This window comes from Tachysurus vachellii, chromosome 2, assembly GCF_030014155.1.
Source record: "Tachysurus vachellii isolate PV-2020 chromosome 2, HZAU_Pvac_v1, whole genome shotgun sequence".
In the NCBI taxonomy this organism is placed as follows: Eukaryota; Metazoa; Chordata; class Actinopteri; order Siluriformes; family Bagridae; genus Tachysurus; species Tachysurus vachellii.
Window position 1 is genome coordinate 21,208,858 of NC_083461.1, and position 24,410 is coordinate 21,233,267.

General features: G+C 36.5%; 2 protein-coding genes across 3 annotated transcripts; both read left to right on the forward strand.

Annotated features, from left to right (window-relative positions):
• The first annotated feature begins 3,187 nt into the window (after positions 1–3,187).
• On the forward strand, positions 3,188–7,413 carry LOC132841287 (translational activator of cytochrome c oxidase 1). 2 transcript variants are annotated; one of them, XM_060863582.1, is made up of 6 exons: positions 3,188–3,300; positions 3,532–3,764; positions 5,401–5,507; positions 5,723–5,856; positions 5,934–6,096; positions 7,088–7,413. In XM_060863582.1, exons 2-6 carry the CDS (start codon positions 3,536–3,538, stop codon positions 7,295–7,297), a joined length of 843 nt encoding a protein of 280 aa, XP_060719565.1. In that variant the 5' UTR covers positions 3,188–3,300; positions 3,532–3,535; the 3' UTR covers positions 7,298–7,413. The 2 variants fall into 2 exon arrangements, with proteins under 2 accessions (XP_060719565.1, XP_060719573.1); XM_060863590.1 differs by having other exon boundaries at positions 3,200–3,296.
• Positions 7,414–10,907: 3,494 nt separating this feature from the next.
• On the forward strand, positions 10,908–20,968 carry kcnh6b (potassium voltage-gated channel, subfamily H (eag-related), member 6b). The gene is made up of 10 exons (XM_060888113.1): positions 10,908–11,351; positions 11,726–12,122; positions 12,590–12,789; positions 12,912–13,164; positions 16,490–16,683; positions 16,766–16,871; positions 16,954–17,232; positions 17,281–17,455; positions 18,991–19,189; positions 20,483–20,968. Exons 1-10 carry the CDS (start codon positions 10,908–10,910, stop codon positions 20,780–20,782), a joined length of 2,547 nt encoding a protein of 848 aa, XP_060744096.1. The 3' UTR covers positions 20,783–20,968.
• The last annotated feature ends 3,442 nt before the right edge of the window (positions 20,969–24,410 follow it).

Genomic DNA, 24,410 nt, shown 5'->3' on the forward strand with positions numbered 1-24,410 from the left:
CTCTACAGAGGAGTGACGGTCATGTCACTGCTGATCTCCTGCTTCACAGCTCTCTGTGCATGTGTGTGTGTGCGTGTATGTGTGTATGTATGCCTGAGAGAGAGCTGGACCTTCTGCCCCCTGTTAACCCCTCTCTGCCTAGAAAAGAAAGCACTCTCTCTTTTTCTGTCTCTTTTTCTCTCTTTCCTTATATTTTATAACTGTTACTATTTCTCACTTTTTATTTCTTTCTGTTTCTCATTTCCTATCTCTCTTTCTTACTTTTTCTCTCTCATGTCTTTGCTACTCTCTTTTTCTATTTTTGTTTCTCAGCCTTTTACCTTTATCTGTGCTAATGTCTCTCTCATCTATCTCTTTTTGTGTCTCATCTTTCTTTCTCTCCTTCTTACTATCTCTTTTCTATCTCTCTAATGTGTCTCTCTTTCTTTCTTTCTTTTTGTGTTTATTTTTCTATTTCTCAATTTTTGTTTGTCTTTGTCTATGATTCTTTATGTGTCTTTCTTTTGTTTTTGTTTCTCCCTCTTAACTATTCTAATTTTTTTAATCATTTTATGCCAACACTACAGACCATTTTAATTGCACAGAAATTATCTTGTTTTGTTTCTTCAGGTATTCATAATTTATCACCAGGTCAGCTAATTAAGAGAAATCTACATTAACTGTTAAAATATGATTAATGGTAATGCAACTCTATATATAAGACATAGATAGATAGATAGATAGATAGATAGATAGATAGATAGATAGATAGATAGATATGATATGATATGATATGATATGATATGATATGATATGATATGATATGATATATGATATGATATGATATGATATATGATATGATATATAGATATATAAGCATCATACTGTATAAGATGAAGAAGAAGCAGTGTGTGCTCTTTGCCAAAAAAAAAAAATCCTATTAAGATACGTTTACATGATCACAGCAGCCCAGTAGTTGGAGATAGTATTTCATAAACTGTTACAATCCCACCTCAATCATAAACGTGAAATGTGGGAAAACACCTAACAGGACCAAAAGTGTTAATAATGAAAATGACTAATATTCATATGTGTGAAATTGATGGTATGTGGTAGGGATGTGGTAGCATAGTGTTTGAGGCGTTGGACTACTCATTGGAAGGTCATGAGTTCGAATCCCAGGTCCACCAAGCTGCCACTGCTGGGCCCCTGAGCAAGGCCTTTAACCCTCAATTGCTCAGTTGTATAAATTGAAATAAAATAATTTCTGGATATAAAGGTGTCTGCTAAATGCCCTAAATGTAATGTAAATGAATATCCGTCCTCTGTTATTCTAAACAACAACAGATTCACCGAATGTCAACTTAAATGGGGCAAATTCACCATAAAATGCCTTTGAGACTTCACAATTTCCAAAATGAAATCCTTCATATTTGTTGTATTAAGGAGATTTTATGCTGTTAGAAATGCATGTTGGTCAAGCTCTGTCATGGACAAATTTAAAGTAGAATAAATACATTATCAAAATATTTGTTTCCCTATAAACAGTTGCACTATCATTTTTAAAATAAACAAAAATGATATTTGATACATGAATATTTATATATACACGAAAAAAGAGACGATTTTTTGCTTAATTGTTGAATTAATTTGTTTATTCTCATAACTGATGAAGATGACAGCTTTATGAAGATGAGGGTGGGAAACAAGATGACAAAGTGGACAAAGCTTTTAATAGGTGAACTAGAAGAGAACAGGAACATCAGAGAAACAACAGGAACAACAAGAAAACCTAAGGCAATATAAAGAATGACTTCAGGAATTAATTTTCTACATTACTGTAATTGACCGTCCACATACTTCCAAAGAGGCAGATCAATCTGTAAAGAGTGCATGTTCAGAGCTAGTGGTTTTGGCATTAGGCAAAGTATCTGTCAATCATGTTACCAACTGATTTCCTCAAGGGGACCTGTCTAGAAGAACTTTGTGCCATTATGGCATAAACACTTGTAATTCACAATGCACCACTCTCCAATCTGCTTCAACTCTATCACTTCTGGTCTTCTATGATCATATGAAGCAGGAGAGTGACCTCCTGAGAGTGATCATCTAGAGTCACCTCGTAAGGCTTAAAGCAAGAACAGTCTAAAACACCTCCTTTTTACACAGACATAAAATGTCTCTGTACTTCATCTGTACAGGTGTCAAATTAATGGATTGATGGATTTTCATAGTATAATATACTTATATATTATACTTATATATATATATATATATATATATATATATATATATATATATATATATATATATATAATATAATATACTTATTGAGATAAAACAAAAAAACAATCATGAACAAACATGAACTGGATTTTGGACTATAACTTTTAATTGAATAACCTCAGGTTTTGATTCAAGATTCGTTTCTATAAATAATAACTGCTGTAATATGTGAAAACTTTATCAGAATATGACAAAAACTAAACAGATGTCCTCCTTTTCAAGTACCACGTTGACCCTGTAATGAAAGGCTTAGTGACAGGATGGACATTTTTGGATAAAGTTAGCATTTAATGAACACAACTTCAGTTAGCAAAGTAATTTACTGCTGAAGCTGATTATGTAGTGTTTAAAATATAGATTTTTAATTTATGTAAAGTTTTTTTTTTTTAAATTTAACTAACATTTCACATGGACATGTTATGCTTGACAACATCCGACTATAAGTGCAATATGATAAAAAATTAGGATATTTAAGTGTAGGTAATTGGTGTGTTTTGCAGCAGATGTTTTAACCTGCACTGTACATAAGTCAGTATACATTACCCCATAATGAAAAGGTGGACGGCAATTTCATATTATTATACATAAAAAAAAATAATAATAATATAGAATATAAATGCTAACAATGACATTTTAAAAAAAAAGTATTTAATTATGTAATTTATTCACTTTTTACAGTCATTGAAGTTAACTTAGCAGTGTGTGGGACAAGCCAACGTCACAAACATTTCATAAAATGAGAAAAATACATTTTAAAAGACTTATCATTGTACTTAAATGGGCGTGTAAAGGTTTGACCATTTATTATAAAACATCAGAATTTCATTATTTTACATTAAGTTAATGGGGACTGAGTGAATTATTTCATTAACGGTGGCAAAAGTCATTTTAAGGAGGCGGGGCTGTATTTTGACAAACATAGACGAGTCGGAAATGACGTAGGGTGTCGCCGTCGAGAGGGCTCGGGTGGGACGATGCTTCGTAATATCCGTGTGGTTGTATATTTTCGGGAAATGTAGCGCGATTATTTCATAAGTAAATTACGCAATTTGATATTTTATTTCAAGAGAAACAGTATTTGATGTGTACAAGCTAACTTTAATTCACATGCGATGGATACGTCCCAAACTGATTAAAGATAAATTTATTCAAAACAGCTTCACTTATCACGTACTAAGCTACAGCGTTTTAATGCAGCTGTCTATGTTTAAATAGCTACAGTTTATTTATCAATCCCCGTACCTTGTTTTCGTTTCTGAACTCAAGGGCAATGGCAGCCGGTGCGGTGTTACGTCCTTTTCTGTCCGGCTGCGCTCATAAACTGACGGGTCTGCGGCTCAGCGCGCTCCCGATCTGCGTCAGGACCGTGCACGTGTGTTCGGTTCTGCGCGCGGGACACAACAAATGGTCCAAAGTGAAAGATATTAAGATCCCGAAAGATGCAGCTCGAGCCCGGATGATCGCCAAATACGCCATGTTGATCCGGGTGGCAGTAAGAGGTAAAATAATACTATAATATTAATAATAATAATAATAATAATAATAATATTAACAACAATAAGAATAATAATAACTATAATAATAATAACAAAAACAATTAATAATAAACAATAATAATAACAACAAGAATAACAACAATAATAATAATACTAACACTAATAACAATATTAACAATATTAACAATAATAATAATAACAACAACAACAATAAGAAGAATACTAACAGTAATAATAATAATAATAATAATAACAATAATAATCACAATATTACTAATAATAACAACAATATTATTATTAATAATAGTAGTAGTATTGTTGTTGTTGATGATGATAATAATAATAATGACATAATAATTAGTAGTAGTTTTAGTACTATTATTGAGATCTAAATTAGAAAACAGCCTACAACAGCCTACTGCTTAGTCCTATTTAAAATTATCTAAACAGGAGTAGAAGAGCAGATTTTTTAAGTATGTTTCATGATTTACATGTATTCCGAAGCACAGAATCAAAAACTTCAATGCGAATTTGAAAAGTAACACTTTCAGAAGCCTCAAAGTTTTTGGTGTTAATCTGGAACCTGGTGCTAATTTTTAATTATCTGACAAACCCTTTTTAACTGGCAGCCAGTTGCCACTGACTTTGCAAGATGGTGAGAAGTTCTAAAGTCACTGAAACCCTCCGGCAGCAGGTTGTCCAGATGAAGGTCAAAAGGGATGACACTTTCAGCCATAGCAAGAAAAGTTGATCGTTCTAAATCTGTGATTTCTAGAATATTGCATCTTTACAATGTCACAAGATCATTCAATTCCCCCAAGAAGCCTAGTCATTGGTTCAACACTGCAGCTGGGATTGCTTGCCAGTTCAGCACTGAAAAGAGTAAGGATCTGTCTCATCATACAGTGACTCGACGTTTAAGAGAACATGGACTGAAAGCCCACACTGCAATGACCAAACCTGTCATTAGTTCACTTTAGTGATGATAGCAAGTTTCATTTATTTGGGTCCGATAGAAATATTGTGTTTGGGAAATGTTTTCCACAGCAGGAGTTGGGCCTCTTATTCATCTCCATGGCAGTGAATGCAAATATTTATCAGACCCTTCTTTGACAACATGCAGTTCCTTCCCTGCATTCATCACCCAATCAGCCAGCAATTTTCATGCACAACAATGCCTCTGTCACACAGCAAAACAGGTAAAGCAATTCCTTGAAGCTGAAAACATTGAAATAATGAAATGGCCAGTCCAGAGTCCTGATCTAATCCCAATAGAAAATTTCTGTGGAAGAGACTGGTGGAAAGTTAACCAAAATCACACCAGAGCAGTGTGAGAGGCTAGTGGTCCTGTGGCCACAAGTGTGCTAAAGTCATTCAAAGCAAGGGCCTGTATACTTCCTACTAGTAATCTTTCTTTGTGCTACAGTCATTGCTGTTCTCTAATTTTGATCATTGTGTTTTCTCAAAATATATTTTTTTGTTGAAGTGCCTTTTGTGTTGTTGAGCAATGATTATTACAATGATTATTCCTGAAAAAATCAAGTGTTCATAAATTGTTCTCTAATTTTGATATCCACTGTATATGTATAACAATGTATAACAAAGTGTGTATGTATGTCTCTGTGTGTTGGGGGTTTAGAAGGAGGACCAAACCCAGAGTATAACATCGCTTTGGCTCAGCTTATAGAGCAGTGCAGGAATAAAAATCTCCCCAAAGCCACCATTGATGCTGCTATTAAAGGAGCGGTAAGAGAATATTTTAATTTAATTAAGTTCAAATGAGGTGTGATGAAGCCACATAATTACCGGTAACAGCATGACCTATGGAGTTTTGTAAAGTAATATCCATAATATTATAGAAGCTACAAACACTTAAAGGCAGTCTTTAAAGTATCTAATGATAAGAATTTAAATGTCCATCATGGAGTTGCTTAGCCCATTTTTTTCTTTGTCTCCTGTAGGAAAAGTCCAAGGCTGGTTCTCAGTACCTATACGAGGCACGAGGTCCAGGAGGTTCCATGCTGCTCATCGAGGTTCTGACAGACAACAACACGCGTTCTCACCAGGCCATCAAACACATCCTAATAAAAAACGGGTCAGTGTGGAGTGAATGGTGACCTGCTTGATACGCTGGGGAAATGTATGTCTAGCGAAATCTCTGCTTGTCCACAGGGGGGCGATGTGCGAAAGCGCCCGGCATCATTTTGACAGAAAAGGCGTCATTGTGGCGACCCGAGACCAAGTTTCTACTGAGAAAGCTCTGGACCTGGCCATAGAGTCAGGGGCTGAAGATGTCCACGAAGCCGAGGATGAGGAGGAGAAGCCAATTTTACAGGTTACAATAAACACAGAGACACATTTTAGGTTATTATTAAGTGAAATTTATTTAAATATATATACACATATATTTCCAGCCTTTGTTCAGAAGTTTGTATAAGCTTTTTTGGTGGCAGTTACAGATTTAAGGTCTTCTTGGCAGGTTGTTTCTACTATACGTCCTTTAGATACTCTCAGGTTTGAACAAAATGAGATGACTAGTTACTATTTTTTTTTTTTACTAGACATTCAAGCTCAAAAATGTCCATTTTTTTAAAGCTTGATTGATGGAGGATTTCCTGGATGGTTGACGTTCCATTTACGTTCATGGCATTTGGTAGATGCCCTTATCTAGAGCGACTTGTGCCTTGCTCAGGGCCCTAGCAGTGGCAGCTTGGTGGACCTGGGATTCAAATTCACAACCTTTTAATTGGCAGTCCACTTAACCACTAGGCTACCAACAGGTTCTTCCATCACTGCAGAGGATGACTCAATCTCTTTTTGAGTAACCAATGGATTCTTGGTTACTTCTCTGGTCACTGAGATTGAGGAAAGTGTCCTGGGAGTTCCAGAAAACAGTGTTGTACCCTCACCCAGATTTGGTTTCTCAACACAGTTTGATCATAGAATCTTCAAAAGGTCCCTTGGATTTCATGACTTGGTTATTGGGCTGACACCATTGTGAACTGTGGGATCTTGTACACACAGTGTATCATTTATATCAGTTGAATTTGTATCAGGTGGGCTCAAGTCAAGTTTTATAGACATACATGTAAAAGCTCTGTAAGAGACCAATCATCTAATCCACACCGTTTATGTACTGTAACATAAGTGCGAATGATGCAACAAGACTTTAGTTTAATCCAGGAGTCAAATGTCTGCTCTGAAATTGTGAAATTTTATTTTTTCTATTTATTTTTTAAATTTTGGATGTCTTAAATATGGATAGAATTTTCAGTCATTTAAAAGGAAATAAAACCTCCCATAACCTGTTTCCATTTCCTCCTCAGTTCATCTGTGATATGAACTCGACAAAAGCGGTACGAACAGCACTGGAAACTCTCGGGGTTCACACTCTGTCAGTGGGGATGGAGTACATCTCCAACACTCCTGCTCCTCTAACACAGGACCAGCTAGACTCCAGCGCCAACCTGATCGAGGCTCTCAGTGAATACCCAGAAGTGGTTAGAGTATGGGACAACATTCAAGCATTGGAGTAAAGCAGGAAGGAACTAGGGCACTGAATGTTTCATGTGATTGACTAAACATTGATGAGCAAAGGAAAAGACTACATATTAGTGATCTTATAAAAAATGTATAGGAATTTGTGCAAATTAAATCATTCTGTTAAAAATAAAGATATATTAATGATTAAAAAACTTGTATTTCTTATAGTGCTGAAATGATCAGACATTTGGTTAAAAAAAATCAGTAAGGTAAGAGGCATGGCCTTTTAACAGTTTGAGTGAATTTATTTAATTGATATTACTGGCTTATACCTCCTTGTTCTGAATTTGTTTTGTCCATCATTGTCCGTCTTTCTTAAAATTACTCTCTCTGTAGTCTGGTTTATACGATTTCCCTATGCTGCACATATCACTGATCAAAAATCTCTCTAGAGACACCTGTTATCTTTAGCATTACCAATGCCACACTCCTGACAGTGTTTCTTCATTCTGTTGTAATGAAAGCAGGCCTGTCTATGTGCCGTGAAAACTAAAGGTCATCCACTGCTCTAAATGCAGACCTACATCCGGCCACTCGGTCAATACTGTGCCACAATAAGCACTCTGGAGCTGCAGTGAACGTTGATTAGTTCAGGTGCAAGTATTAAAGCTTTTCGTCTATGCTGTAGTTTATTAGCCCTGTTTGTCAGTTTAGATCTTTCCTGTTGTTTTTGTTGTTGTTGTTATGTGTGATATGTTAAAGGATGGAGGCGGTTTGATTTGTTAACAAGCTCATGCTGCTGTGCTGAGTGATTGATCAGTTCTCAGTTTGGAGAGAACCACAGTGCTGACAGTCAGGCACAAGAAGACTAAAAAGGACAAATGGCTCATTATAATCTTGAAATGAAGACAAACTGAAGAAAGACACACTATTGAGGTAAGAGCAAGACCGTTGGTCCTGGTTCTGTCATTAAATCCAATGATGGAGGGGTCACTAGAAAATTTCTTGATCTTTCTTTATATATAAAAGTGTGAAGTAAAAACAGACAAAAAAGATAAATAATAAAAAATGAATAAAATAACTGACACAAAGCCTAACAATATATTAAAAATTAAATGTAAAAAATGTTTAATATTAAGGTAAACAAAATGCTCCCTAATTTTTATGTAAGACACAGAATTCAGAGAAGGTTAGAGTGCCAGCTGGTTTAGGACATGTGGAACACAGTATATCAGGCGTATTTCAAAATATAAAATATTTTTTAAAAAAAATTAATGATGCTTTATTTCTAGAAAGTAAACTCTGAAAAAATGGGGAAAATTAAATTCTGTAGATAAATTTACATGTAAAAGTTTCAGAATTGAAGAAAATATTAGCGTTAAATCAGCTGTTTCCAAAATTTGGTAGGAATAAGTATTAAAAATACCTCATGATAACAGAAAAGTTTATAATTTAACACAAGATCAATAATACATCACATTACCCAACCCTAATAAAGCACAGGACCTTTCCATAAATACAGATGGTATGTATATTGTGAACAGCAAGTTTTGAAATATTTTAATCCTTCTGAAAATATCTGAATTACTTCATTAAGTTCCGTTAATATAAATAGCTTTTAAAATAGAGTGACTTTGTAAAAGAGTGACTTAAAATATCATCAAATATCATAGTCATATCAAATCATAGTCAAAATGTCCTCCACTAAAGCTGGTAAATTATAACAGAAATTTCTATTTAGTCACCATTTAGCTACTGATTTAATTTTTTTCTAAATTAACAAACCACAGTCACTCTGTATAAGTTAGCTCACAAACAAACATCTAGAAAAATAAATTTAACATAAAAAGTAAGTAAAATTGTAAAAACATTCCACTATGGTCAAAATATCTCAGAACAATGTGTTTTGATCATTTAGCATGAAAGTGATATTGTTATAACCTAAATTTTTAGAAACACAGGTACAGATAAAGTGATTTCTGAAGATATAGTATTGAATTTTATCTCACACTTGTCTAGTAGTCTATAAATATAAAAAATGAAATGGATTCCGCTTGTTTAAGCAACAAAGCTTGTTTTTTTTAAAGAATTTTAATAAAGAATTAGATATTTTCCAATTTCTCATATGTTACAATTTTCAAATTTGTTCACCAAGCCACTTGTCATCTTGTTGTCTCCTGTCCATTTCCTTTATTAATGTGACTATGCAGGTTTGGTGTTCTGAGCTCTCCTGCTAACCCTGACCAGATGAAGTGCGGAGTTGCCAACCGCTTTCCAGCTTTCTCCCTCAGCTTTAGCCATCCCGGGCGTTCTATCTCCAGGAGTTCACCCCCAAACACTGAGCTCATCACCATCCCCAAGGTGAAGGAATATCAGAGTAGGTCACAGAAGTAGATCAAAGAGAGACACCTGTTCTCAAATACTCAATGCTAATATTCATATCTGTATATGTAATTCATATTTAAACTCAATGTGGGTGTGGCCTTTAAAATTAAAAATTCAACCCTAAAAGTCTGACTGAAAAAACAGCCTGTAATATTTTCTATAGAATTTTGCTTGTTCTAATTCCCAAAAAATAAACAAACTAGTAGCTGAATTTAAATTGCTGTTGGCCTAATTAATTAGAATTGTACAGATAACATACACATACAGGCGTTAAATAAACCTGACGCCTGTATGTGCATGTTATCTGTACAATCCTAATTAATGTATTCAGTAAAATTTATTCAGATTTTTGTTTACATCCCTAATTTGGTTCAAAAGTTCATGTATGTAATATTGCACTAGATGTTAATGAAGGAATCAATTGATGCCTATTTGGTGTGAGAGAACGGAAAGATCATTAGGGCAGAGATATCCTCACAGAGAGGGACTGCAATCAAATCAATCAATAATGGCAGCTAAACTCCACACCAGCAGCATGCAATTTGCAGCCTCTGAAACTTGTATTCATGCCTTCTGTGGGAGATAATTTTTATCCAGTCCAGTCATTTTTTATTCAGTCTGTAAAAAGACAAAATAGCTTTTGACAATGTCTCTCACAAGCCTCTCCAATGGTGTCCCACAAGGCTCAGTGCTGGGTCATCTTCTCTTCTCCCTCTGTACATCATGGATAATACATCCCCATGTCCGGATCTTGTGATGTTCATCTTGTGAACTATTAGATCACACCATCTGGCAACAAATGCATATTTGGATCCCAAAGTGGACAAGTAACTATACTTCTTAGTTCCCATTGCTAACCATACACTGTCATACAGATTTCTCCTTTACAGTAACAATTTTTATCCATGGAGATCACTCAGGTACTTGAAACTGGACACCAACTTTCTACTGACTGGTCTGCCTGCTGTTCTAGCTGACTGTTGCAACAGACCTTAATGCTCAGCTTTTTTTACTGACTTTATTCAGCTGTCTAGATTACATTAAATACACTGATGCAAAGACTTTGCTGTTCTGCCAGGTAGTAGAACAAATTGGCCAATGGCTGGCTGGCTGAACAGTTGACTGCAAACAAACAAAGTCTTCAAACAAAGGTTGAAGAAGTAGGTCTTAAACCTTTGTTTGAAGACTTTGTTTGTTTGCATTGTTTTCCCATCATTTGCTCTTGATGCCTGTTGTACTGTAAGTTTGCACTCATGCTAAGATAAAAACTCTATGAAAATGCCCTTCTTTATACAGACACTGTCTCTGGGCACCAGTGTTTCCCCTGAAAATCAGCTACAGACTCCAGACATCCATAAGTGGATCATGCTGCACTACAGTCCCTTGAAAGCAGCATGGGATTGGGTCATCCTGCTGCTGGTGCTCTACACTGCAATCTTCACCCCCTATTCAGCGGCATTCCTCCTGAACGAGCTGGCAGAGAAACGGCGGCACATCTGCAGTTACGCCTGCAACCCACTCAGCATTGTGGATGCCATTGTGGATGTTCTGTTCATGGTAGACATTGTGATTAGCTTTCGCACCACATATGTCAATCATAATGATGAGGTGGTAACACATCCAAAACTCATTGCCATCCATTACATCAAAGGCTGGTTTCTTATTGACATGGTGGCTGCCCTTCCTTTGGACCTCCTCATCTTTAAATCCGGGTCAGATGAGGTGAGAAAATATATAGAATCCTTTTTTGGTTTGGAAGGATATGGACTTGGCTGACAGTCATTCCAAATTTGCAAATATTATTTGGTCCATGAGTTTTACAAAAAAGTGAGGTATCAATAGTGTGTCCTGTACTGCTTGAATTTTGTTAGCTTTGGAAATTTTGTTAACTTTGGTTACTGAATATAAATGAAGGAAAAAACAATTTGATGCTACATACATGTTGCATATACAATAAGAATAAATACACAATTGTCAAACTAAATAAGAAAATATGTTTAAGGGCATTTGCCAATGTGTCTGAAAATACTAACTGATATACATGTATATACCCTGAACTCTCCTTTCCATCTTACCTTACTATTGTTTAACTTCAGACAACAACCACCCTGATTGGTCTCCTGAAAACTGCACGACTGCTCCGATTGGTCCGTGTGGCTCGGAAGTTAGATCGGTACTCAGAGTACGGAGCTGCAGTCCTAGTCTTGCTCATGTGCACATTTGTGCTTATTGCTCATTGGCTGGCATGCATCTGGTATGCTATTGGCCATGTGGAGAGGCCCTACATGAAAACAGGCTGGTTGGATAACCTTGCTGATCAACTGGGGAAGTATTACAATGAAAGTGATGCCACCTCAGGACCTTCTATAAAGGATATGTATGTTACTGCCCTGTATTTCACCTTCAGCAGCTTGACCAGTGTGGGTTTTGGGAATGTTTCACCAAATACCAACTCTGAAAAGATCTTCTCCATCTGTGTTATGCTTATTGGCTGTAAGTCATTTTACAAGCATTAACCTCTTAACATCTCCTGTTATTTTATCAGACCCAACTGCCATCCTAAATGTCCAAATTTAAAAGGACTACATAGTAGATCCTGGGCAGGATACAGGAGGTTACAAGGGATGTGTAAAATTAAGAAAAACTGCCAAGTAAAAAGAGTTTGTGCCTTGAAAGCTACAGTCTATTTCATACTATTTCGCTTATATTTACACCAAGGTACACTATATCCTGTAGCATACAAAGAATGTAGCATGGAAGGTACATTCTTGCTGAAAAGGGATTATACCTATAGTCTGATAGCCTAGTTTCCTGAAATTGTGGCATAAATTCTGATGTTTTCATCCACCGTACTTCTTCTTAGAAAGCTAGTCTGACAATTTTCTAACATCATCAGTTTCCAAAAATACAAAATTAAATACAAAATACAAAACATAAAATTATGTTCTGTTTTCTTCCAGCGCTCATGTATGCCAGCATATTTGGAAATGTCTCAGCAATTATACAGCGGCTTTATTCTGGAACCACACGGTACCACACGCAGTTGCTGAGGGTAAAAGAGTTCATCCGTTTCCATCATATACCACCAGGCCTAAGGCAGAGGCTTGAGGAGTATTTCCAGCATGCTTGGTCCTATACCAATGGCATTGATATGATTGCAGTAAGAAACACATGCAACTCAACACCATGTGCTCAAACAATCTGAGACAAGCAATATAATTGATGAATGTCTTTCTTGTTAATTTTGAATGAAACATTCTTTTGATCTTGGCATTCTTGTAGGTTTTGAAAGGTTTTCCTGAATGCCTACAGGCTGATATTTGTCTGCACTTGAACCGCAACCTGCTAGAAAACTGCAAGGCCTTCAAAGGAGCCAGTAAAGCCTGCCTAAGAGCCCTTGCCATGCGTTTAAAAACCACCCACTCCCCACCAGGGGACACTCTCTACCATCATGGCGATATTCTCCATACCTTGTACTTTATCTCACATGGCTCAATTCAGGTGTCCTGCAGTGATGTTGTGCTTGCTATACTGGGTGAGCAAACTGATCCATGTAGTTTCCCTCTTTGTTTCTAATTGGAGTTTGTGGAGAAAAATTGTAGAGATTAGTAAATAAGAACATGCAATGTTCTCTACAATTCATATTTAGATGTAAATCACTTTTAAAATTATTTAAGAGTTATATATATTATATAAGAGTTATATATATTATATAAAAGTTTTATAGAAACCTAAATCTAAATTCTTAGTACTGAGTGAGCCAGAGCTGAAAGCAGCAAGGAAAGACACCAAGGAACCTATCCTCCTCTGGGTTACACCAAGGATTTTAAATCATTAATGCATGCATGTGTATAAGAGTAAAGACAAACAGTACCAAGTGTTTTGAAAGGTTATTGTCAGTTCCACCATATGTGCAAACACACAGAGGAATCAACATACTGTTTCTCTTCTCTCTTATTAGGTGTTTACATTGTAAATGCAAAATAGAAAATTTGTATAATAGTATCAGCAGTTATCAGATGCTGATGGCGCTGCTAGTGACGCAGGTGTGGAAAATGTCCATAAGGGAGGGCAGAGAGACACCGATGATCTTGCTGGCTGCATTTACTATGCACTTCACTCTTTTGAGAGGTGGCAGTGCAGCCTCCATACCACACAGTGATGCAGTGAAGTGAAGTTAAGCTCTCAGTGAAGTTAACAGTGAAGCTCTCAATGGTGCCCCAGTAGAAGGAGCACATGATGGGAGTTGGGACTCATGCTTTCCTCAGTTTGCGGAGGAAGTAGAGGCATAATGAGCTTTCGGCCATCAGTGTGGTGTTTGTCATCCAGAAGAGGTTCTCAGAGATATGCACCAATAGGTACATGGTGCTGCTCACCCTCTCCACTGCCGCACTATTGATCGTTAGTGGGGGGTGCTGTGGAGGTCCTCTTCTGAAGGTGATTAAAATTTCTTTGGTCTTCCACATGTTGAGGAAGAGATTGTTGTCATTACACCACTGGACAAGACGGCTCAATTCGCTCCTGTTATTGGCCTCATTGTTGTTGTTGATGAGGCCCAGTCGTGTCACCTGCAAACTTGACGATGTTGTCGGTACTGTGACTGTGTACACAATCCACAGGGTGTAGAGAAGCAGGCTGAGCACGCAGCCTTGTGGCACCCCTGTGCTTAGTGTGGCGATCTTAGATGTTTTTCTGCTGACCCGTACATTTTGTGGTCTCTGATAAGAAGTCTAGTACCCAGTTACAGAGAAGGGATTGGAGTCCCAGGCAGAGGTGGGTAGAGTATCCAAAATCTGTACTCAAGTAAAAGTACAAGTACTTATGGAAATATTTACTCAAGTAAGAGTAAAAGTAACAATCTTAATAGTTACTTGAGTAAGAGTAAAAAAGTATCCAATGAAAAAACTACTCAAGTAGTTAGTTACTAGTTACTTCTCATCTGATTGATATGAAGCAAAAACCCTGATTTTCAAACTACTTGGAGAGCTTTCACACACCTCCCTTAAAAGTGTCTTTATTCTGCTAATATAAAACACTGGTTGAAGTGTGTGTGTGTGTGTGTGTGTGTGTGTGTGTGTTTGTGTGTTTATGATGTGATTAATGGTTTAATGATGTAAATGAATGATGTGCTGGGCTAACATGCTCTTTCTTTTAAGATTCATTTACTTTATTCTTACATTTGTTACATTTTATAAGTAAGTACATAAGTACACAAAACGTCTTACAGCATGCAATTAAATTTATTTTGTGGAACATGGATATGAAAATGCAGACGCTTATAATGAACGTTTGTTCATGAACGTGTTGTTTGTAGGGTTCACAGGATTGCACGAGAGCGTATATGAGGGAAAACATTCAGACAGTGTGTGAAATGTAGTATTACGTTAAGGTCAAAATGCCCATAGTTACCAAATTAGCATTAAATAGGCATGATTTTGACACTTACCGTTACGTGTTTTTTTAGGTTGGAGCTGGAATTCTTGTAAGCTGCAATGTCTGTCTGTTTTGGTGCACACAGAATGCATCGCATTATAAAGCTATTATTTTTTACATCTTGGAGTGAAAATATAGAATTAATTTGAGGCCACGGGTGATCTGCCTTTGATAAATCGCAAACGTCTTCCTCTGCTTCAGCCATCATCTTCCAACTAAAGGCGCGCTAAACTTCAGCGGGAGATGCGCAGCATACTCTTGCGAAGCAGCCTCTCCAACGTCTCGCGAGACTTGTCATATAAACTAATTATTATTTATTAAATCTCATATTTATTACCATTTGAGTAATGGAGGAACGCCGCCGATTGTAGCGAAGTAAAAGTAAAGTAAGAGCTGTGTGGAGTGTGGAGAGTGGCTGAGATGGCATCCTCCATGGACCTGTTGGTTCTGAATGCAGACAGGAACGGGTTTAGGGCAGGAGGAAGAATGATTTTTATGTGCTGAATGACCAGTCACTCCAAGCACTTCATAATGATGGGGGTCGGTGCAATGGTAGTTGTTGTGGCTTGATGGATTCTGCTTCTTTGGGGCTGGAATTATTGTGGTGGCCTTGAAACACTTGGGGACGACTGTTTGACTCAGCAAGATGTTAAAGATGTCAGATATTACATCTTTGAGTTCTTTAGCACAATCCATTAGAACCCAACCATTTATGTTGTCTGGTACGGCTGCCTTACATAGGTTGATCCTCCAGGAGGATCTTTTCCATGCTGACTGGGGTCAGACATACAGCCTGCTTTTGTGGGAAAGGTGTGATCTTCTGTGCCTGTGTGTTGTTTTGGGTCTCAAATTGGCCAAAGAATTTGTTGAGGCTGTTAAGTAGAGGTATGTCACTACCACAGGTCTGTGGTAGGGGTTTATAGTTTGTTAAAGATTAGATTCCTTGCCAAAGACTCTGGTGTTGATGAAATGTCTAGATATTTTATTGCTGTTTTGATGTTTTGCTCCCATTATTCCACTGGACAAGCTGGCTCTTTCTGTTGCTAGGCCTGCAGTATCACCGGCTCTAAAGGCTGTGTCCCTAGCCCTCAGAAGCTTGTGCATTAGGATGTTCATTATGGGTATAGTCCTGTAATGAGTACAGGAGAGGTTTTATGACTATACAAAAACAATTCTTAGGTATGTAAGTTTGTCATTTTCAGGTGAAATTATCGACTGAAACTAGGGTGAGACTTTAGAATACATTTTTTTGGATATCCACAAGCAGGATAAGCTGAATAGAGCAGCAGGTTTTAAGGCTATGAGGAGCCATATCAGTAGAAGTAGGACAGTACAGAACATTAACATTAAGGTCTCCACCACAGTACAAAAAAATGTTCATTTTTATTTGACAGTTTGAAATTCATTCCATATCCACTTGTGTGCAGGCAAGAACAATATCTTTGGTGAGCCCATTTACCTGTACACAGAACCTGGCCACTCCAGTGCTGATGTGAGGACACTCACCTATTCTGATCTCCATCAAATCCAAAGAGATGATCTCTTGGAGGTACTAGATATGTACCCAGACTTTGCTGAAACTTTCTGGAGAAATCTGGAGATCACCTTCAACCTCAGAGAAGTACGTATACACCATTACGCTTTGTAAGACATACAGTACATAGCTTTGGTTCTATGCCCACATAAATTTTCTCTTTAATTAGGTAGATCAGGTCCTTCACACTCTACACAATGAAGATAATAGCTGCCATTATCATATTAATCACCCAAGATGTCAAAAAAACTCACTGGAGAGACGCAACAGGCCAGGTAAGAAGACATAGTTCATACCTGAATACCTAGTTCAGCTTATTAATTAAGTTAAAACAAATACCTTTTACGTCCTGGACAGATGGAATGGATCAAGATGATTCCTATTCAGTTCAAACATGTACCGGCCTGGGTGATCACTGCTTTGCTGGCCCTCACTGGGATGAGCAGTGTAGCTGTGACTCCTCCATAACACAATCAAGTGAGAACATCAACAAACCACCACTTTCCCACAGCCAGGTCTACACCCCTGAAGGAAACCCCCAGGATTACCCTTCGTCTGCATTACGGGCGATTCCACCCAACAGCAAAACTGGGTCAGGCAAAGGTATCTACTCCAATCTTCAACCACACTATGGCAGTTCACTTTGTTGTACAAATAATCTCATTTCTGTCTATGCTACTGTAGGTGTTCATCTTTCTGGATTGTACCATTACTGGCCAGATCACTGGCCCACTCAGTTTGCAGGACGTTCTTACAGATCCTCTTCCATCCAAGCCTCAAGTCACCCAACTCCATTTGATGAAGAGTGTCCCAGCGAGCTTGAATCAAGACTTGAGTTACTGCAAAGTCAGCTTAACAGGTAGGTCAGTTAAAGATTTTATTCCTGGTCCATTTATTTGCAAGCACTGAGGTATAATTCATAATTCCTACAGTGCAGTCCATATGTATTCAAAAGATAACAAATGTTATCGCTTTGACTTCACCATTATAGTTCCAGTGTTTATGTTCAAAGACTGTTCACTGTTCGCCCTTGAAAATTACATATAGTCCCATCCAAATGTACCAAAACAACAATATTAAATCTTTTTGTTCACAAATAAAAATACTGATCAATTGAATATCTAATAGCTGTCTACTTTTTGTTTTGAGCATTTGGGATTTAAAAAAAAAAAATTATAAACCAACATAAAGAAGCTGGGTGAAAAGCAAATTGTTTTGAAGCTGAGAAAAAGGGAAAAACTACATGAGCAAGTACAACAATTTGGAATGTCCAGAAATGAAAGAAACCACTAGCATAGTAACAACCACACAACAAACAAATAGGCCAAAGGAAAACAACAGTCAATGACATGACCAATAGCCTCCACAGGGCAGGGGTGAAGGTGTCACAATCCATCATTTAATGAAGACCTCTAGAGTAGCAATATAAAGGCCTTGTCACAAGATGCAAACCATTCATCAGCAGTAAGATGCCAGGTTGGAATTTGTGAATAAATACCCAAATGAAAAATACAAAAAAAAAATAAGATGAAAGAAACAAATATGAAAGGATTTGCCCATGATCCAAAACATATGAGCTGGAGTAGTATCATGGCTTGGGCTTGCATGATTGCATCTAGAATGAGCTCAATGTTCAATCATGCAGAGTGTTTTCAGAGGTCAGCTCAGAAAGATTCTGTTTGCCAAGTTTCAGACAAATGCATCCTATTTAATTAGGAGGAACTTCCTCATGCAGCAAGACAATAACACAATTCACACTGCCAACACAACAAAGGACTTCATGAGAGAAAAAGGGGAAGATTTAATAGTGGCCATGTCAATCACCAGCACAAGAAGTTGCAGTAGAAGCCTTGGAAAGCATCCTATTGCAACTTATTCGAAAAAAGATATATGCAACCAAATATTAAATTATTTACTATTGTTTTGATATCAGAATTTTGTGGTTTGTCACCATAAACACATACAAAACAAAAAAAAGAGAGAAAATGCAAAATGATATCATTCCAATACTTTTGGAAGAGGACAGTAAATGTTTGGGATCCTTCAGCTGCTCCAAAATGAAGCGCCATTTGCATTTGTTTTGGTAGGACCAATATGTTCAGAGTTCCTGTTGAGAGTTCCATGATCCTGTTGCTGCTGTTATTGCTATTACACCACTGATGCAAATAAGTGATTCTTTATGTTTTAATATCATTTGATTCTAACACCTTGTCTAACACCCTGAGGTTCTTGAGTGGAATAACATGAAGGTTTTCACCCTATTGCTAGAGATTGCAAGTTTGAATCCCATTGAAGATTGTGAAACTAGTGATCAACAGTGTCTGATATGTTAGGACCTGCCTTGGTAGAATAAAATTTTGGCTAAAGGCATCAATTTCATATCTCATTTTCTAGACTGGAGGCAAGAATGACTGCAGACATTAACATGATTCTTCAGCTTCTACAGAGACAGATTACGCCTGTTCCCCCAGCATATAGCTCTGTATCACCTAATAGCCACTGCGCAGACCTATCCTTCCTGTATGAACGTAGTGGACCAGTGCTCTTCAACCTGTACCCCATTCAATTGGAAACCAGAACTACCATGATCCAGGTAAAGATCCTCTTGGCTAAAAAAAAACCTAACAGGTTTTGAAATATTAGTTTGTTTTTCTACAGTCCATTCAGAAGGGATCAAGACTATGTCCTACTCATTTCAAAGGCTCCACTGTCCATAACGTGAACTGTGAAGGGCCCCCCGCTTAGTGATTAAAAAAGACATTAATTCATATATAGAGTACCTTATATTTTATATTTATGTGTTCTCTGTTGCACAATCACAAGTACAAGCAATCAAGATTGAACGGATGCCCACACTCTCACCAGTTTCATTTAGAAACTGTTAAACACATGGCAGATCTTGGAAATTTTCAGTTGCAATTAAATACGTGATTTTACTGGAATAGTAATTAAAGCATAGACCCTCCTCTAGAAAGCACTTTTTGGCTGTTGATATGGTTTATATTGACAATGACCTACATCTATACATGGTGTGGCCTTTTACAACCTCTATAGCTCTAAAAAAACAAATATCAGCCTCACTGATCTGTTGGGAAGCGTTATAAGAGTTATAAGATAATATAAATTAGAACAGACAACAGAAAAAGAAGCTGTGAGAAAACTGGCATTGAAATACCTTCCTTAATCAAGAAACACTTGTCAGTCACATTCCAATATTGACCACTTGATAAATATGTGGGTTTAAACAAAAGGTGCCATGTTCTAAGTTGATGAATACATCTACATGTAAATATCAAGAAATTCTTATATACACCGTCTCATATTCAGCTTTTGATCTCAAACCCAAATGTCTTGGATAGCAAAAAAATTAAATAGTTGGCCCTGATGTTCCAATACTTTTGGAGGGGATGGTAAATGATGACCAGTATCTATGTTTAGAACTCATCCTATTGCTGCTGTTCTAATACTTTTAGAGGGGATTGCAGCTCAATACATACAAGAGCTATGATAACTGTTTATTACACAAAATCCAGAAAATGGCATGGAACAAAAAAGCTGGCTAATCCCATTCACCAGTTCTTAAATAAGTACAAGAGATTGAAAAGCCAGAAAATCCAAAATGTCCAGACATGTAACAAAGAACACAGAATCTCAGAAACAAGTACACCTATCACCGACTGATCCTTTTGGGGGAAAAAATGACCATTTTGTAGGGTCATTTGAAGTGAATGCTCTTCATCACTTCAGAATGGACCCTAGCCATAACCCTCCTTTTCAGAAATGTACAGCTTACATCTGATCACATGATATGATCTGCTTTCATAAGGTGGTGGACTTGGCTCAGTTTGGCTGCTTGAAATTCAACATGTAATTTTAAACCTTACAGAGCACGATCAAGCCTGATCCAGAGTTCACACCAAAGTCTTTGGATTCTCAGCTAAGCAGCATCCATACGATGACAACAGAAAAGAATCAACACAGCCTCAGACATAGCTTAAAGTCAACCCCCAGTGTAACCCCTACTTTCCAGGCAGCACCCCCTGTGATGGATACAACACAACTTCTCGCTTCTTTGAGGTTCTCCTCATCACCAGACAATTTAGACTCCTCGTTAGCCCTGGCTGAAATCCCTAAACATGTATCCGACCCCGTCTTAGCCATTAACCCCAGACTGCCAAGAAAATAATGTCCAAAATCAACAAATCTAATGGCAACTGAGCTTTTATCTGAAGTTTTTCTTTAATACCTATAGGCAGAGCTGTGTGTTCAGAGTTTGGATTGCATCACTGGAGAAAAATAAATGACTAAGTTTCATCAAAATGTAAGCTATGTTTGTAAAGAAGGGAATACCAGGGACCAGGGACAGGAAAAAAGTAAGCATTCCCCCTAGGTAAACACTGCACTGCATTATTTTAACATTTTCCATTACAGAATTTGCAATGCATCTGAGCTTGCATCTAGGCAGAAAATTGTTGAAAATTGACCAAGGATGACTAAGCAGGATAAGTTGAACACTGAATTAAAACTTGGTTTGCTTTCATTCAAAGAGACTGAGAAACTGATGGACTGCTAATCTTAGACTGCTTTAGGTCTGATGACCTTCAGATATCAGATGATTAGACAGCAGCTATCAACTTACTGTATGTATGCTAATTCAATTAAGCTGCTAGATAGTTTAGTAATATTGCATGCGTATTTATTGTTGTCAACTATTTTATTTGTAGTTTCAATCTCCCTTCCTTGTTTTCTTTCAATTTCTTGCATTTGTCTTTTGTTTAATTTTACTAAATGTACTATATTATGTAACTGGATAGTTTTTTAATATTCTTAATAAACTTTCTTAATCTTACTTCCCTTCTTCCATCCATCTCTCCATCTATCCCTCCCTCCCTCAATTTGGTTTTCTCTCATCATTTATTTGGTTATTTTCTATCCATCTCAATTACCTTCTTCCTTTTATGTTTCCATTTCTTTCATTCACTTCCTTATTCTTAATTTTTATTCCTATATTTCCTTTTCCCTATTCATTCTCCATGCCTAATCAGCATTATTAATTAAAAGAAATGGGTTAAAAATGTTAAAGAAAAAAAAGGATACGCATTAAAAAAAAAAAAGAAAATCCACCTAGGTCTACAGGATATTTGTAATATACATATTTTTTCACCATCTGGAAACATTTGACACATCTTGAAAAGAAAAAAAAATCACAAGCGATGTTTTTTTTTTAATAACCATAAAATAAAACACACCACAGCCTGAATGTATAATCTGTAATACATTAAATACACAACCCAATACAGATGGTACAAACGCTGCTTAGAAAATTTACACACACAGGCGCAGCTGGCAGTTTTCAGATGTCAGAGTGCAACAAATCCAAAGTACAGTAAAATACACCAAATAGCATAAAAACAGATTTTAAAAAAGCTTCATAACATATAAATGTATAAAAAGATACTTTTGTTAAAATCACAATGATACATTAATTCACTTTACAGCTCCTTCAATGTGCACTATATCGATTTTTTTTTTTTCACTTTAGTGTTTCACGTCAGTTTTGCACGGTTTCCTTCTCGACCCAAACTCCACATGCCGTATAGCTTAATTATAAAACTACAAAAGACATGGTTCATCTTCTCTTCAGGATCGTCTTCTGTATGTATTATGTATTTTTAACAAGTTGCTCGAATAGCTGAATAGTCCCTGGATGTACTTTTGTGATTGTTAAATACATGGAAGAGAAATGTAAGCTAAAAGAGTGTGTTGGGTTTGTAGACGTCTGCCCGACCCCACCCTCCAAGTTTGGATCACAAGCCGTTCTTTGTTTTGTCAGGAACTTAACATGCACTACTGGCTCTTTTTCCTAACTCTACAGCTACAGCTCTTCACGCTGCCACTACAGAGTCATGCTTTTAAACATTTTTCAGTGCTTAAAAAAATTTCTCTGCTGTCCACCAAAGGAGAAAATTCTGTACAAAAAAAAAAAACAGTAAAAATTATTTTTTTAAAAAGATATTTTAGGAAAGTATATTATAACATCATGGGCAATTCTTTTTAAATAAAAAAAATCATTTAAATTTCTAACTCTTTGAGAAGCTGATTTGAATGTTTTGAACTGTTTTTTTTTTTTATGTTTGTTTTTGTAGCTATTAAATAAACTAATCACTGAACATATTTGTTTTAAATGCATACATTTTCTAAAATTTACCACAGAAACGGTTTCAATTATGGTCCGGTCATAAACCAGATACAAAGTGATACTATAACATTATAAGCATAAGGATTCATGATGTGAAAGACTGCACAGGTGCTTGAATGTAGACATAAACATAATAGACATAATCATTCAAAAGGTAAGGGCCAATATTCTGTTCTCAATATCTAAATTTTATATAAATTATATATTGTGTGTGAAATCATATCCTCCAGGATTTCATGCTTTTCTCCCCACAACTGCACAAATGCAAACTCAAGAAAACCATGCAATATTTCTTGGAGCTTGGAGGTTTTTTTTTTAAATTAATGCTGAGTTTCAGCATCAAGAGTCATCACAACACACAAATCCCTGTTCGATTCATGTGCATCAAATATGAGTATAGCTCTCATAGAAAGCCATTACATATGTCTTCATATGCAAAAAAGCACAAAAAACAGCAAAATCAAATATATTTTGTCCTTAACAATCACAGAACAAAAATCACAAAATCCTGGAGGGATTTTTTAATAATAGATGTTTGAAAGATTTTTCCCCAGGTGTAACTTTTTAGGAATTTAATTATAAGAAAAAAAATTGATTACATTTCTATTAATTTCATTTTTAATTTCAATTAATTTCTATTTGAAGGAGAAAAGCAAAAAAATGGCAAAATTGAGATTGGATATGACGAGATGTCTATTTACAACAACTAGTTGAATGCCATTCGCTGGTCATGTAAGAAATTAAAGGCATGATTAATGAGACATTAAGCAAGTGGTTTAAAACAATACCACATATTAAGATAGGTTTTTAAAATAAACTCATCAAAATCTGTTTTTGTTGGGTTTTTTTAAGCAATTCATTGAAATTTGTATTTGCTGCAAGTATGAATATTGATGATAGTGCTGAAGACTGGATTGTGATAGTGGTCAGAAATTCTATGTAAATAAAAATCAAAACACCTTAAAAACCTTCTATGGAATACAGTTTTGTGCTGAAAATTCAGTGTCAGTAAAACAGAATATTTCATTTTATACCACATACTGATCTTCTGCCTGGTGAAAAAACACATGATAAGCACCACTTGTATACATACATCATGACATGACGAGTGGTCACTTGCAGCAACAAGATCACGATCGCAAGAACACACTCGAATAACACAACTGGAGTCTAACTCATTTGTTGACCTTGTTGCTTCTCACGTACTGAACACAAATCCTTTTTTTTTTGAAAGTTGAGCAACTGCTGAACTTTTAAAAAAAATTGGTGCAAATCATGAAATCTTGATTCCACCAAGGAGAAAGTCGATGTGTGTGCAAGAGAGTGATCTACACCTGATGTCCACTTCTGTAGCTCTCAAAGAGTCTCACATTAACGTTAGGTAGAAAAGCTGGTCGATCCAGACGTAGCCTGGAAACAGTCTAATGACACGATTTGAGCTGCCTGGTTTGGAAGATCAAAGAAAAGTAGTGGGATGGGAACAGAGAGGGAAATGGAGCAAGAAAAAAACAACATGAATATCCAGATAAGAGTCTAAGTAGTGATTTCCAGATCCAGTCTCATTTGGTTCATACAGTCTTACATGCTTCATTTGCGTTGTTTTTTTTTTTTAAAA

What these genes read in the sequence shown, in the direction of transcription:
- kcnh6b (XM_060888113.1), top strand. Translation starts at nt 10,908, where the DNA reads ATGCCCTTCTTTATACAGACACTGTCTCTGGGCACCAGTGTTTCCCCT. An exon ending in CTGCAAAGTCAGCTTAACAG is followed by an intron (nt 17,456 to 18,990) that starts GTAGGTCAGTTA and finishes CTCATTTTCTAG; the next exon opens with ACTGGAGGCAAGAATGACTG. An exon ending in CCAGAACTACCATGATCCAG is followed by an intron (nt 19,190 to 20,482) that starts GTAAAGATCCTC and finishes TAAACCTTACAG; the next exon opens with AGCACGATCAAGCCTGATCC.
- LOC132841287 (XM_060863582.1), top strand. Translation starts at nt 3,536, where the DNA reads ATGGCAGCCGGTGCGGTGTTACGTCCTTTTCTGTCCGGCTGCGCTCAT. An exon ending in GATCCGGGTGGCAGTAAGAG is followed by an intron (nt 3,765 to 5,400) that starts GTAAAATAATAC and finishes TTGGGGGTTTAG; the next exon opens with AAGGAGGACCAAACCCAGAG. An exon ending in CACATCCTAATAAAAAACGG is followed by an intron (nt 5,857 to 5,933) that starts GTCAGTGTGGAG and finishes GCTTGTCCACAG; the next exon opens with GGGGGCGATGTGCGAAAGCG.